The 16283-nt window shown below is 40.8% G+C and overlaps 1 protein-coding gene and 1 long non-coding RNA gene across 3 annotated transcripts in view; one reads left to right on the top strand and one right to left on the bottom strand.

Annotated features, from left to right (window-relative positions):
- Positions 1-14942, top strand: part of LOC131226209 (WAT1-related protein At1g21890-like) — a 36635-nt gene extending 21693 nt beyond the window's left edge. Inside the window, exon 7 of one of the 2 annotated variants that reach the window (XM_058221977.1) lies at positions 14570-14942. In XM_058221977.1, the coding sequence (XP_058077960.1) occupies positions 14570-14657 (88 nt within the window). In that variant the 3' untranslated portion in view covers positions 14658-14942. Of the gene's footprint in view, positions 1-13114; positions 13275-14569 lie in introns of those variants that run through there. The other variant, XM_058221978.1, reaches the window with a different exon arrangement.
- LOC131226212 (uncharacterized) lies at positions 6748-7585 on the bottom strand. Its single transcript, XR_009161685.1, has 3 exons — positions 7243-7585; positions 7094-7137; positions 6748-6986 (listed from the first exon to the last, which is right to left on the bottom strand). It is a non-coding gene; the product is annotated as an uncharacterized LOC131226212 (long non-coding RNA).
- Positions 14943-16283: the final 1341 nt, after the last annotated feature.

Here is a 16283-nt window from a genome sequence, read left to right as displayed (position 1 = left end):
CCGAGGTCGAATCCATAGGGCCTAATCTCATTAACATTTTGAAAGTAACTAGAACTAGAAGTAGAAGATGTGAATCTAAATCTAAATTAATTGAGAGTATAATTATGATTAAAGTGATTAAAACTAATAAATTCAAAGGTGGTAACTAGGGTTTCCAAGGATCCACTTGTAGAGATCAGGGAGATCTATGCTTAATTCAAGGACACAACTGAAATCAGAGTCCTATCTTATCCAATTAGAATATATCTCAATAAAACCAAATTTGAACTTCTTTTGACCTGATTCTCAATCAATGAGAGATGTGAGAACTAGAAGTGATTCCATCACAAAACCATGACCAGGAGACAATAGCTCACAATAGAATATATCACTCTCATAACCAAACATAAGAGAATCATGAATAGCAGAAGGGATTTTGTCACTCAACCATGCCCAAGGGATGTGGTGAACAATAGAATTTTTTAATTTTACAATCTCAATACATGAAAAGAACATACTCAAAACTATCACAGATATATTGTAATTTAAGTCACAACAAACCATTAAAAACTGAAAGTATTTCTTAAATATTAAATTAGAATCAAAGATAGTTCAACATAAACATGAATCAAAGAAATAGAAAACATCTCATTATACTACAAGCTTCACCTCTTAGCCCTAACTAAGAGGTTTAGCAAACTATAGATATGATTGAACTAGAATCTCTTAAGAAAAGCATAAAAACAATTAAGCAAAAGGAAGAAAAACTATTGGCGACTACTTCTCCACACTTTTGCTCCACTCCTTAAACCCTAGAAGATGCCTAGGAACATCCTAAGGACTCCTATTTATAATTTTGCAACTCAAACTTTCGCATCGAGTTAAAAAAATTCAGAAACCGCCTCAAATTTACACAGTCCGTGTGCTGTCTGCGTAACCTTAGACTGGTCGAGGAAATCCTTCGACTGGTCGAGGGCACCTTTAACTGGTCAAGGGTTTCCTTCGACTGGTCGAGGATGACAAGATTTTTGAGGATTTTATAGCTAGAGTTCGAGTTGAGGAATCTTCAACTAGTCGAGCAGGAGCCTTCGACTGGTCAAAGATAGGCTTAGACTAGTCGATGGATGCAGATTTTTAGAGTTCCTTTTCTTCACTTTAAGTCTTCAATTCTCTTCATTCCTCACTTGGTTTTCTTAGATCTTTGGCATGTGAATTCTTCAATTTTGATCTCATAAGATCCATCCTTGGCTTTGGTGATTCTTGAGTGTTAAATCCATGCTTTTAGTATCTTTTTCAATCCAAGCTCTTAAATTCACCTTGCAATACAAACATGATTAAAATAGAATATTAAGCATTATCATGTTCATAAAACCAAGTAATAAATGGGGGATAATATGCAATATTTGACCCTCAACAGCGTCCCCATAATGATACCTGAATCAAAAGTTATGGTTAATTTACTGTTCACACTTCAAATGGCAATTTCTCCTTATTCCGATTGAATTTGTCAAATCTAGATGTTCCTGGTCCCAATTACACCATGCCCTACGTAGGATTGGGCCTGCATCTGATGGATTACTTGCACTTTTGTTTAGGATTTTTTTGGTATAGTTGTGCTAAGAGTGTCTCTACACCACGTCCTACATCAGACCTCTCCACTTGGAAAAAACTCATCCTTAAGTTACTTAAGGGACTTGGCTCATGATACTCAAACTATTCTTTTAGCACCGATATTTATCAACATTTTCTTTATACTTTGCATTAGGCTCCTGAGCTGGGACAACACATGTACTCACGCTTTCCTTAACTTGACCCTTGTGGATTAGTTCCTTCGCTTGTGCTTACAAGATATCGCATTCTTTCTGATAATGTGGGCACTTAAGAAGACTTGTTCTTGGGACAAGATTAATGTGATTTTGTATATCTTGCATGGGAGGTAACTCCTTAGGAAGTTCATTGAGCAGAATCACGTTAAACTCGTACAACATTGGTTTCAAATCCTCTGAGATGTTCACAGACTCCACATCTTTATCCATTTCAAATAATACTTTTATCTCTCCCATCTTGTTAGATTGTTTGATGAAATCATGTTCGATTACAAGAGACTACTCCTCCACTTTAAAAGTCTTGGGTTAGTTCTCCGTTCCTATAAGGCGAGAATAATTTTCTACCATTTTTAACAAAAATAAATATATTATCCCAGCATTTATGCATAGCATCACATAGTCGACCAAGTAACATATGACAAGCTTCTATATCAACCATGTCACACATTACTTGGTCCTTATAATATTTACTAATGAAAAATGGAATATGAAATATGAAATCGTTTAGTTACCTTTGTTTCACTGATTTTTTTTAATTCATTCAATTGTGTACGGAGAGGTATGCTTTTCTGTCTTCATCTTCGCTTTCTCCACAGGTTATGGGTTTGGTACTAATAATAGTGCAGAATTACATGCAATTTGTGATGGTTTAGAGTTATGTCTTCTTAAAGGGATCAACAGGATAATGGTAGAATCGGATTCAAAGCTGGTGATTGTCATTCTTGTAGGTGAATCAAGATGCCTGTGGAACTAGAAACCTTGGGTAGATAGGATCAACAACTTGAGGTTATCCGGCACATTCACATTCCACCACATTCTCCGTGAAGGGAATGGTCCAGCAGATAGCTTGGCAAAAGTGGGGAGCGAGACTCAAGTGAAAAATTGTCATGATCATTTTGTCTCCCTTCCCAGACAAACAAAGGGCCTGGTTTTTCTCGACAAGGTTGGCCTTAGTTCGATTCGGACCGTCACTTAGCCCTCTTGATCCCATGTCCACTAGTTTGCTTCTAAATGCTTTTGATGTACAGAGGTGGTATATGATAGGTGGCCTACCCTCTTTTGTTCATTCCCTATAACTCTCTCTTTTGAAATGAAAAAAACAAAAAACCAAAAAAAAAAAAAAAAAAAAAAATTGTGTACGTAGAGGGAGGCTTTTCTGTCTTTAGTTACAGTTTTTCCACCATAAACGCTAACATGGTATTCTCACTACTTTTACCATCTATGATCACATCACAAACTCTTTTATGCATGGTGCACCTCTTTTGAAAGATGTTGTGCCTTTGCAGATCTATCTCTTTCTTCGATGTATGCAACATCTTCCTCACGATCAGAGTGGTGATATGTAACTTACCACTATCGCATGATGGTATGTGATTCATCACCAATGTCGCACCATGAACATACTGATCGGGAGCTCCATCGACAATTTCATGTTGCTCATCATTACGAACATGGGTCTACCATAAAGCTCTCATCAAACAATCGATTGTCACTTGCAGTCCTTGCATGGCTTATCAATTCTCCCACTTAAAAGCTTCCAATGCCGCTTTTATCATAGGATTATTCCCTGGAGCATCTTCCATGAAATTGTTGCTCGAACCATTGTTAAATGACATCGAACCGAGGAAAAGCTTCGCTCTAATATCAACTCACGTAAGGAAGAGCGTAGAAAAGTGATGAGATCATTGTCTTCCATGAGTGATTAAAACCTTGAATCCACAAGGTAGTTTTTTGAATCAACAAGAAAAAAAAAATTAAAAAAATTAAATATTTTATTAAATAATGTGTAAAAATTCTAAATTTTTCGATTACACATTTAATAAAGAAAAAATAAACCAAAATTTGTAATTACTAAAAATAGAAAAAAAAATTAACCCTAATCAAAGTCATAATTATAGCAAAACACTTTTAAAGCACAATTTCTTAAAAATAAAAAAAAATAAAAAAATCTAGATAAACTTTTGCTCTAGGAGTCCTCGCATAATTAGGAGTAATTTTTAAAAAAGATGAAAATCTAAAACTCTAAAAATAAGAAAATACTATAAAAATCAAAATTACTAAAAAAAATAGTGTTTTGTTTTTTTCCTAAATTTCATTTTTGAGCTGAAAGCACACATTTTCTCATGAAAGGAATAGATGCAACCTAGTTGTAGGCCAATTGGCCCCAAATGGCCTATTCCGGTTAAAATTCACACTTCAAACGGAAATTTCTCTTCATTCGGATTGAATTTCTTAGATCTAGATGCACCTAAAGCCTAATTGCATCATGCCCTATATAGGATTAGGTCGTGTCCTTCTTAGGATTGGACCAGCATTGACAAATTAATTGCGCTTTTGTTTAGGCTTCTTTTAATATAACCGTGCTAACAGTGACTCAGTGCCATGTCATCACAATTGTACAGTTCGGGTTCAGGTGCATTATTCAAGACATTGTACTGTCTTATTGCATGGCAATGCTTTTAATTACTCCTTTTTGTATTATTATGGAGCCCAACCCTAGCACAGTGTCAACTCCAACATGGGACCCAAGTGGGCCCATCTGTGACAAATAATGAAGGTTACGCTAGATGAACAAAGACTCTAGTGCATAAGCCAAAAGTACCCACAATTGTATATATAGCTAGAGCCATAAAACTGAGCATCCAAATGATCACATCGCCCATTTTTCACTACCTTAATTATTTGAATGGCTACAATCATCCAATGAAGGTGAAATTGAGAGCATGTGTGATCCAAGGTGTAACCCTCCTATTCTATGGTCCACTGAGATCATATGAAGGATGATTGGGCCCCATATAAATTCACGAAACTTTGGTTCCAAAAATAAAGTGACTCGACTCAAAAACCTGGCGGTGCATCAACTCAATTTAGTGATATTTCAAGCCAACTCACCACGGTAGCATCCTAAAGCTCATGAGAGGTCGCCCTAGGGAGAGAGCTCCATCAAGGGCCCGTCATACCTCTTCAAGGCATTGGCGAGCCTCCACAGCATCCATCTGAGAGCAACAACGTTTGCGGGTGGAATTAGTTTCTAGGCAATCTACTAAAAATGGGAGACCACTCATTCGAAACGGGGGTTTTTACCCTGTTCATAGGAAACCTGCCTTTCGACTGCGGACCAATGGATTTGATAAAGATTTTCCAAAGATATGGAAGGGTTGTTGAGGTATACATACCCACTTTTCCGGGAACCAACAAATCTAGAGGCTACGCATTTATGCGATTCTGGTATGAAGATGATGCCAGGGCTACCAAAGGGGTATTGGACGGCCACAGAATCGACGGAAGGATTGTTTTTGTGAAAGATGCAAACCCTAGATCTCGAACCCCCAATGTTATACCTCTGGAATCCCCCATCAAGAGAATGATAGAGGTTAGTAAAATTAACAATAATACACAGCCACCCATATCAACAAGGATGGGAGAAATCCTTTCCGCCTAAACATGACAAAATCGAGGAAGCAGCTATTACTGTGGCAGATCCCAAATCAGTGGCGAGAAGACTACAAGAACTTGAGCTGGGTTTGATTGGTACTATATCATCTAAATCAATCTCGATTTTGAGCCTTGTCGAAGATCTCAGGAACTCAAGATTTGTAGCCTCCTCTATCGATATAGCCCATTTGTCATGCGTCCAATTCCTTATCATTTTCAAAACTAAAGCAGAATTGTCAGATTTCTTATCCGACTCTTCCTTGATTCATACAATGGGGCTAGTGGAGTTAGTTCCTTGGACTCCAAACTTCCATCCTCTTGGGGAAGGTAACCGGATCTATCTATATGGCATCCCGGCCCATGCCTGGATGGAGTCAGTTATAGTAGACCTAGCTAATGATTTTGGCAATGTGATATAGATCGATACCTGTTTGAAGTATGGCATCTTTCAAATGTTTGCCAGAGTTAAAACCAAAAGGAAGCCAAGAGTTGATATCAACAAACCAATCAAGTTGATCATTACTGACAAGGAGTATCTAGTATCAGCTAGGGTGGAACCGGCTCAACAGATTTATGAATGAGAACTGAATGGCGAGCAAAAGAAGTTCACGTCCACAGCAATTGGCATGTCTGGGGAGGGCTCCTTTGGACACAAATCCTTTGATAATAATCATGCTGGAATGGCATCCGAAATCAATCAGAGTAGAGCTAGCCCAGATCGCACTATAGGTGTTTGAAGAAATGCAGATAAGAACACAATCGGTTGTGGGGAGCCCCAAATAAACAATTTGGAAATGCAGAGGAGTACGTCACTCAGTTTGAGGTTAGCCCCAATAGATTTGAATCTGAAAGATCTCAATGAAATCCCTCATAGACTAGATGAAGATGGCACGAACAGAGAAGTTCATAGAACTCCTCTGCTCAATCTCAGGTTGACCCAAGGTGATAGACGTCAGGAGGATCTCAATGAAGTTCTACATAGACCAAACAAAGTAAGCTCGAATAGAAGGAATTCTAGCCTTTTTCCCTCCCCCTGCCATCTCCATACATGCTAGGAACTGTGGAAGATTAAGAGTTAATCCACAATAATTCTTCAGCCCAACATCCAGATCAGAGATCAATTAGGTGCAGTCAGGAAAGGCAAGTAATATTCTCTAGAGACCCCCAGCCACAGATGGTCAAACAGATTAAGGCTCAACTGCTTAGCCTGAGGCAGCTAACAGAGTTAGCGGATAGGCAATAACCTCACTTTATGTCTGTAGGCAACCTAGAGGCTAGCAAAGCTCCTTCCTCCCTGCCAGCTCCTAGTGAGCCAGTCCATGAATTTGATCTAAATCAGGAGAGGCGAACTCTAAACACTACAACAGCATAACATCCAGAACAGCCATCAACAAGACAAAGTCAAGACAACGAAGATACATCACCCAATGAATCCTTTCCCCATATGGTCGAACCGAATGCACCACAACTAGATAGCCCTATGTAACCCGACAACAAACAACAACATCTCTCACGATTTGAAGGCAATTCTCCTCTTCAAATTATGAAATATGGGATTGATTACAGGAGGAAGGAACTTGGAGATCTTCCCTTCTCCCTCTATAGTGTAGACAGAGGTGATTTACTAAAAGGAACTCAGAATAGCAGACTGGTAGATGTTCCCCTGGATCTCACAGTGGACCTCTCCCCTTACCTCGCCAACCAGAGAAATGGAGATGATCCCTTACATAATGCAGATCCCCTAACCTGTAGCAGAATCAGCAACGGCAATGATGAAGCACCCCCCAGAATAGGATCATCTATAGGAAACACAAATGCAACAAGATCAAGATAGTGTCATCCAAGTTACAGACCTTGACTTAGACTCCCTATCTTCTCAGAACCACCAGCAGATGCTCTGTTGCAACGAGTCGTATGTAATACCTCAGCCAAGGAGATCGTCCAAGATAGGAAAGAAAAGAATAGGGGGGAGAAAATGGCAAAAAGTAAGATTGGTCTGTACCTAGAAGAATGGAACGGGAAGCTTAGAAGACTAAAGAGGCAAGTTGTTAATTCCAAAAATGTTACGGATGGATAGTACCCTTATTTGGAATGCCAGAGGGGTCACCAATTCAGCAACCCTCAGGACAACTCGCAGGATTGTCCGCAACCAAAATCCCTAGTATCTTACCATTTTAAAACCAATGGCTAGGGAGGAAAAAGGAGTGGAAGTGGGTCTAAAGCTGGGCTTCCACTCTTCTTTCTCCAATGGAGATGTTGGGGGGAAATTTTGGTTTTTATATAATAATAACCTAACTGTATCTGTTGTGTAGAAATTAAACCAGATGATTTCCTTTAATATTCAGCTTCAAAACTGACACAGGGATGAACGTGATGAGGATAACTACTCCGAATCCACGGAGCTTCTCTGGACTCCTCACAGAGACTTCTCGAATCCACGAGGAAAGAAAGCAGAAAACGGAAACAAATTCTAAGAAATTCGAAATTGATTAATTGATGAATAAAAATGAGTTCACAACCCTTTAAATAGGGGTACCAAGCAATGGGAAAGAAATCAGAATCAAATTACAACTCAAACTCCTAGAATCCGCGACTTACTATAAATAGTAAACTTACTATTTATAGACGGTCGTGATGTCTACTAGTGCGCAAGGTTTTCGGCCAAAAATAGTAAGTGTCCTATTTGGCTTCACCAAACCGTTCTCCTAATTATTCTAAGCTCTTTTCACGTTGGGCGCAACTCCTAAAGCATGACGGATGAAGAGTTATAATCAAACTAAAACTTACTATTTATAGTAAAAACGAAATTAAAACAGGGAAATGACCGTCGATCCAGGGGTTTTTCGCAATTCCGGGCTGCGCAACCGGGCGTAGCGGGGTTGGTTGGCTTCAGTAGCCGTTCTACCCCAAAATCGTATATTTTATGTCAGGTAACTCATTCCGGATTGCAAGATACGCCCAATTTAAGGTTCGATGGTCTGGATCACTTCTGTCGTCGACCGGGCCTTTTCTGATCCATCTTGGCCATGTAACTGTCCGCGACCCGCTCTACATCAAAAACTCACTTCTAAATTTTCATCCATCTGTTGTGTATGATAAGTGGTCCAAAATTCAAAGGAGAGCTCTTTGGGAAGATATATATAGCTTCAGTGGCTAGAAGCGCGCCAGGTCCTTGGGTAGTTGGCGGGGACTTCAATGCAGTCCTATCAAGTTATGAAAGAAGGGGCAGCAAGTACCAAAACCGCGGCAGCTCCGATGAATTTTCTAAAGCTTTGGAGAATACAGGCCTGATGGATGTTGGATTCTCTGGGAACATATTCACCTGGTGCAACAATCAAACCGGTACTGCACAGGTGTGGGCAAGACTCGACAGGGTGCTATGTAACGGAGATTGGATTAATCAATTCCCGCTTTTCCACATGAAAATCTACCTTGTACAAAATCTGATCACGCGCCACTCCTTAATTTCCCCAGGGCCCCTACTCCTGTTGCGAAACCATTCCATTTTCAGCGAATGTGGCTCCTGCACCAAGGCTATTTCCAAGTGATCGAAGAGGTGTGGGAGGAAGATCTATCAGACAGGCTGATGATCAACCTAATGCTTAAACTCAGAAAAGTGAAGAATCACTTAAAATACTAGAACAAGAATGCATTTGGGAACATCTTCCATCAATTAAAGGTAGTCGAACAGAACCTGTAACACCTAGAGAATTAGGCACAGATAGATTTAGTGGAGGTCAACCAAACAATGTTAGTTGAGGTGAGGCAACGTGTGTCTCAGATGGAGTTGGCAAAAGAATTTTTTTGGAAACAGAAGGCTCGCAACAACTGGTTTGAGGAAGGAGATCGAAACACAAAATTCTTCCATCAGTCAGCCACAGTTAGATCTAGAAGAGCTAGTATCGGTGACATTCAACTGAATTCAGGAGAAAATACTACCAACCCATCACTTATAAAGGAGGAAGCAGCTAATTTCTTCTCAAACTTATTCCAATCGGAGAGGCAGCCTCAGACAGGCAACATTATGGACATCATCCCTCATCTCATCTCAGAAGATGATAATAGGCTGCTGATGGCCATCCCATCGGTTGATGAAGTCAAAATCGCGGTCTCAACCCACCTTAGAGATGATGCCCCTGGGCTGGATGGGTTTTTTGGTGCCTTCTTTGTTATTAGCTGGGAGATTGTTAGAGCCAACATACGTAAAGCAGCTACTTTCCTCTTCCAAGGTGGTTCACTTCCGAGAGAATTCAATTCTTCCCTCATCTGCTTGATCCCAAAGATTACAGCTCTAAAGAAATTCTCCGAATTCCGGCCCATTAGCCTCTGTAACTGTGTATATATACAAGATCTTTGCCAAAGTTATCTCCAATAGGTTGGCCACTCTCCTCTCGAAGCTGATATCTTTAGAAGAAGGTGCCTTTGTTAGAGGTCACTCTATCGCCGAGAGCATTGCCCTGGGCCAAGAGCTAATAAGAAAAGTAGATAGAAAGGTCCAAGGCGGAAACATTATCCTCAAATTGGACATGGAGAAGGCATACAACAAATTGGAATGGGATGTTCTGAAACAGGTGTTGTCTCGTTTTGGCTTTTGCCCCTCCTGGATAGCCATGGTCGAAAAATGCTGGAACAACAATTGGTTCTCTGTCCTAATAAACGGTGAGGGCGTGGGTTTCTTCAAGTCATCAAGAGGTCTACGCTAAGGAGATCCTTTATCTCCAAGCCTCTTCATTCTAGCTGCAGAGGTGTTGAGCAAAGGATTCTCTGCCTTGGTGTCTAGTGGTAAGTGCAAGCCATTTAAATTAAAGCAGGGATGCAAGCAAATTTCTCACCTCCTCTATGCCGACGACACAGTTCTCTTCCTTAATGGCGGTCTAACATCCCTCAAAACCACTGCAGATTTTCTATCCATCTATCAAAATGCATTAGGGCAGACGATTAATCAAAGGAAGAGCTGCTTCTACTTCTCCTCAATGCTTCCATCTGGAAGGGTCCAAATAATTGAAAGAACTATCAGGATCCCCAGTTCAGCATCAGCTTTCAACTATTAGAGGGTGGCTTTGATAAGAGGCAGGACCAGATGTGTTGTGTATCAACCATTGATTGACAAGATTGAAGTCAGAATTCAAGGTTGGAAAGCCAGATTCTTATCGCGAGCATGAAGAGGCACGTTGATCAACCATGTGCTTTGCGGAATCCCTGTCCACTCCATGGCTGTAGCCATTATCCCAACCCAGATTCTAGCCAACATGGAAACCAATTTCGCTAATTTTTTCTGGGGATGGCATGATGGGAAGAAAAAACTCCATTGGGTGAATTGGAGAAGAATCTATGCCAAAGGAAGAAGGAGGCCTTGGAATTAGAAAACTGAAAGAGGTCATGAAGGCTTTTAGACTAAAGTTGGCTTGGTCTACAAAGTTCAATGTCAGTAACAGTATTTGGGATGATTTTGTTTCCTCCAAGTACGGCTCCCTCCATCCCGGTTAGTCTGGCAGTGCCCCTCCAACCTATGCGTCCCCCCTCTGAAAATGTATTAGCAAGCTCTTCCCTCTTCCGAAAAGCAACATTCAATGGCAAGTGGGCCATGGTTCAATCAGTGTTTGGCACTGTAACTGGTCCGGTTTAGGTCCTCTTACCAAAAGCATATCCCATCAAATCCCAGAAGATCTTCTCTAGTTAAAAATCCAGGATGTTGTCAATTTGAAGGGGCTGAACCGACTATCTCCTGCGGTTGCTCTCCTCCCAGATGAACTTATGCAGCAAATCATCCAGGGAGGTATCTGCACATCGTCCGAGCCAGACCAATGCTTCTGGCCCCATGATCGCTTGGGCCATTTCTCTGTCAAATTAGGTTGGGATATTTGCAGATTGAGAGGTTAGATCAAACCATGGGCCAAGTGGATTTGGGATGAGAAGATTCCTCTCAAGATTTCGGTCTTCATGTAGAGGGTTATCCAGGGGGCGATTCCAGTTGATGAAAAAATCAAGTAAAAACATATCAACCTAGCTTCTAGGTGTGTTTGTTGTGACGTCCAGTAGGAATTTTCTCCAAAAGCTGAATCGCTAGATCATCTCTTCATTAGTGGGGTGCTGGTAGTTCAAGCCTGGAAGGCTTTCAGCGAGATTTTCAACATCCCTTTCCATGCCTACTCGATTGTCGACAGGCTTTCTGTTTGGTGGCATTCTTACATTCCTAGAGGGAGCTCATCCAAGCTTCGTCATTTCTCCCCATGCTTGATGACCTAGGAAATCCAATGAGCCAAAAATGCAGCGAGGTATGACGGTATTACTCTGAATGTAGGTGTTGTTATTGGCCGTGTCAAAAGGCTCCTAGCAAAGACCGGCAACGAGCTGCCCAACCCAAACCCAAACAAGACCCTCCAGCTTCTAATTTACAGAAATCTGGGCATTGCTGTCCATCGTCCCTCGCCAAATTCTTTCCAAATTGTTAAATGGGCCAAACCGTGTCCAGGTTGTGTGAAGGTGAATGTTGACGGCATGGCTGCAGGCAATCTAGGGCCGTCTGGGGGAGGCGGTATTTGTAGAGGGCCATCCGGTAATCTTCTTTTTGCTTTCTCTTTGGGATATGGGAATGGGACAAATAATAGGGCTGAGCTCCGTGCGGTCCACGACGCTTTGGTATTACGTGTTGATTTTGGATTCAATCAGGTAATGCTGGAATTGGACTCCATGTTTGTGGTGGATACTCTCAGTGGCAGCTCCAAGCCAGCATGGAAGTGGAGATATTGGGTGTCGAGGATCGAACGCCTTAGAATGAGGGGTAGCTTTGTGATTTCTCTCATTCTTAGAGAAAGGAACAGACCGGCGGAGAGTCTGGCAAAATTCGGGGTGGATAGGCAAGGCAATGTTCTGTTCAAGTTTGCGAAAGACTTACCAACCTGCATTAGAGGTTTGTACATGTTAGATAAAATTGGTCTAGGTGTGATTAGAGAATCCAAGGTTAGTTCCTAGCCTCTAATCGGGGATTCCTTTGTATATGGATATGATAGGCGGCTTCGGTGGAATTTTTTTGTTATCCAGGGGCCGTCCATGTGTGTGTGTGTGTATATCCTGTTCGGAAAAAAAAAAAAAAAAAAGCCAACTCACCACGGAAACTCAGCTCAGGAACTGCTCCCCTATGAAGCCACAACGCCATATATAACTCATCATAGATGGCCTATCGATCCTGCAAACATGCCACTTGCAGAGGACACCTATTTCATGCAAATGTTCAGCCCCACCATAAAATCACTTATAAAATGGGCCACACCTATAGGTTCAGTTGCCACTGGTTTTCCATTGATTTCAAAGGTGTGGCCCACCTGAGTAACGGAGTAGTTTGATTTTTGTGCCAGGTTATCTTTTTGGTGGGACCTAACCTTTACATGGAATAAATGTCCTGCACAAAGGCACGCTGGTGGGAAAAAAGGAAAATGATACAATACAACCTGTCATACGTGAAAAGCAGTGCACACTGGTTAGACGATCCAATCCAATCCAATACATAAGTTGGCTTTTTGTATTTTTAATATATTGCCATTTTCTTTCCAAGCCATGGATGGAATGGCTTTGATTCTCTGATTGAAGTCACCCTTTAGACCCATAAGTAATCCGCTGAGGGCCCCAACAAACAGATGGCTCATCTTGGTTTCCTTAAACAATCTCAAACGTCTCTTCAGTAGGCCATTCATCAATTGGGTATAATCATGATTTTATCATTGTTGTTCTTACATGGTAGCCAATGTATTGCATAGACATGTGATTCAACCATCCAAGCATCCCATTGCAACTAGGACATCTAAAACTGTCCTTTTATCTCTTTATATATTATGATACCGAAAATCTAATGTAGGCTCCCCCTTTGTACTGTCCAGAGGTCATATAGATCAGAACCCAGAGCAATAAGTACGAAAAGGTTGGTGTGGCCATAGCTACAACTACAGGCCCTTCAAAGGGCTTAGATTCTAAGGGCGCTTCTGAAAGAGGGCACTGGTGTGACTCTCTATGAAAGAAAGGCCCATCTTTTCCATTGCTCTAACAGTTCTCTTTTATTTCCCCTTAAGGCTCCCTCCTCGTTCTATGGAACTGGAACTGCTTCCTTATGGGATAATCAATGGCTACCCTGTTTGGAGTGAACTCTTAGACTAGCATTCATGGTAACTTATTTCTTGATAGGGTGGGTTTGGGTTCCATTAGAGATGCTCGTGGCCAAAGTTTAGAGTTTTTTTTTTTTTGGCTATATGATAGGTGGCCGTACAATTCTAGCTAAGGTTGGCCTGAATGTATATGCCCGTTGTTTTAGCTGTATCTCATTTTATTTTTTTAAGGTAAAGGCTCAATCAAGTCTTCAAGTTTCTGTTTATCCTCTTTGGATACTTGCAAAAGCCACTATCAGACATTCAAAAACCATTTTAGATTCCTACAGAAACATAATCTTGGCTTAACAACAATTCAAAATACGACCATCCAACAGGAATCCGATCCCATGGCATTTTGCTCATTGCTTTTTTTTTTTTAGGGATAAAAAGATAAAGAAAAAATAAGCAATAGATTACATTAGAATCCATTTCCAAAAATTTCGAACATAGGACCCTACAAATGAATCATGTTTCCCTCAAGCCCAATCATGGCAAGCTGAACATATATGGTCTAAAACTGCCTTTTCGTCATTCCTTTTTTCTCCCTCCATCGAGACTCCAGAGAAATTTCCATTTATTCTCTAGGAAAATGGGAAAGAATAGTTCACAATGAAATAGAATAATAAAAGTACATGTGACATGGTCCATCTGATGCATCAACTACTATTATTTCATACTTGCTTTCTCTTTACAGGTTGGTGTACTACCACTTCTTAGATATCTTCGAATATTCAATCACCAAAATCAACTACAAAAAAAAAAAACTACCAGACCCTCCCATATGCACACATGAAGGAAGCATATCTACTTATAACAAGAACATTTTATCAATATATAAGAAACAGTCCAATCCATCTTAGGAAAAGGCAAAATCAAAGTAAAGGCCTGTTTAGATGCATCTTTTAAAAGGCCACATTTAACACTTAAATGAATTTTTGGGTCAATTTCAATTTGCGTTGTGTATTTGGATACACTTTTACAAAACCCATCTCACTTTCTGTTATGTGGAATACATGCTAAAAAAACTGATTCTGCGAGAACCCATTTTATAGAAATGAGTCCATGTGAGCCCTAAAAAGTTATATATTTTCAGCACCAACCTTGGGGCCACCTGTTACGGTAGTCACCATCTGGTAGCCATCGACTCTTCTTCTTCTGAGTGGACCCCAAGGTCTTCTTTTTCCTGTGCAGCCATGGTAGCTTTGATAAGAAGCTGCGACGTGGCGTCGGAGGCGGGTTGAAGGACTTGGGCGGCAGCAGGGGCGACGGCGGCATGTAGATTATGTCGTCGTTGGCCGGGAAGATCTCATCGCGCGTACGTATGGAATTGAGCTTCAGGTATTTTGTCTCTAGGGACTCCTTTGGTAAGTTCCTTGCTAGCAAGGGAGATGCACCACCCCAATTGTTGGACCCTGAAGAAGGGTGCTGGGGTGTACGAAATTCCACCACCTTCCTTTGCATATTCTCTCTCTATCTCCCTTTTCTCTGTTGCTTTGTAGGAATTTGAATTTATGCTGTGAAAGTGTGAATTATACTGAGAAAACAGGATTGTCGTGTTCGTTCATTACCATCGCTTATATGTTGGTGACTTATCACCTTGCACTTGGTAGACCATCTAAACCATGGGCCACAATGTTTATGGGGAATGTACCAAAAATCACAGTGATCGGACAATCTGAACCATCCAATATGGAATGTCCCAAAAATCACAGTGATCGGACAATCTGAACCATCCAATATGGAATGTCCCAAAAATCACACTGATCAGATAATCTGAACCGTCCAATTGGGAGTCATACTGGACAGTGACGATTCCAAATACAGTAGCCGCTGTGAGATGGTAAAGATGGACTTTTATTGTGAATTTTGAGCTATGCTACATTCAAAATGGGCCCATGATTTGGACCCCATTGAGAGATAGCAGGGTAGAGCCGGAAGCACTTTGAGATATATGGCCCAGATTTTGAAATATCGTGATATTCTCTTGAAAACTATTCAAATTATCATGGGATTTTCAAAATTTCTCGGGATTTTCTCGTGGAATTATGGAGTTTTTAACCAATAATTTAATTTATAACTATATATTTATTAGTTTATAAAAAAAATTATCTTTTATTTTTAGCACATCATCCTTTATGGTGAGAAATTGTCAAAATATGAAAATCTCACGATAAATTGCCGGAGAACGATATTTGTTACCACGGCGAGAAGAACCAGAATATGGTATGGTCATCTCTCTATATATATCATTCGTGAAAAAGTTATTCGTTAATCTCAACTGTCAAATAGTGGGCCCAATAATGGATGGATGATGTTTCAAATATCATTCTTGTCAGAAGAGCATAGCCATCACCGTTGATTTGAAGGCAACGGTTTAGATGGCTAGGATCATCTGATCTATTCATATCTTGAAACAGTATCCATCCATAGTGGGTCCCACTAGATTAACAATCCAGATTGAAAGATAATCCTACCTCGTCTAATGGGAGCAATACGGATCTACCATAGCTATACGTTATCACCTCCCTACGGTGGATTGCTAGCTACACATGTGAACCATGTCATTGTGGACAACTCGCCACCATTAATAAATGGTGCTAAACTCACACATTTGGCTACCCGTATGCACGTGCGTTCGTACCGAAACAATTCTACGATCTAGACCGTTCATCAAGCAGGCCTCAACATGGATGGGCCATGACCCAAAACACAGGCAATCCAGCGGTTTCAACCGTTCGATCCAAACCATCCAAGAAATGGGTGATCATTGTCCTACAAACTGATTCTGGGACCAGCTGGATGAGAAGACAGGATCTTGTATACTGTTGCCACGTGTCATCTCAGGAACCCATGTTCAATAAACTTATGCAAGGAACCGTGTGTGAGTAGGATTCCTCTGGTGGGA

The sequence above is a fragment of the Magnolia sinica genome, chromosome 14, assembly GCF_029962835.1.
Source record: "Magnolia sinica isolate HGM2019 chromosome 14, MsV1, whole genome shotgun sequence".
NCBI classification, from domain to species: Eukaryota; Viridiplantae; Streptophyta; class Magnoliopsida; order Magnoliales; family Magnoliaceae; genus Magnolia; species Magnolia sinica.
This window is presented reverse-complemented; position numbering and strand designations above follow the sequence as displayed.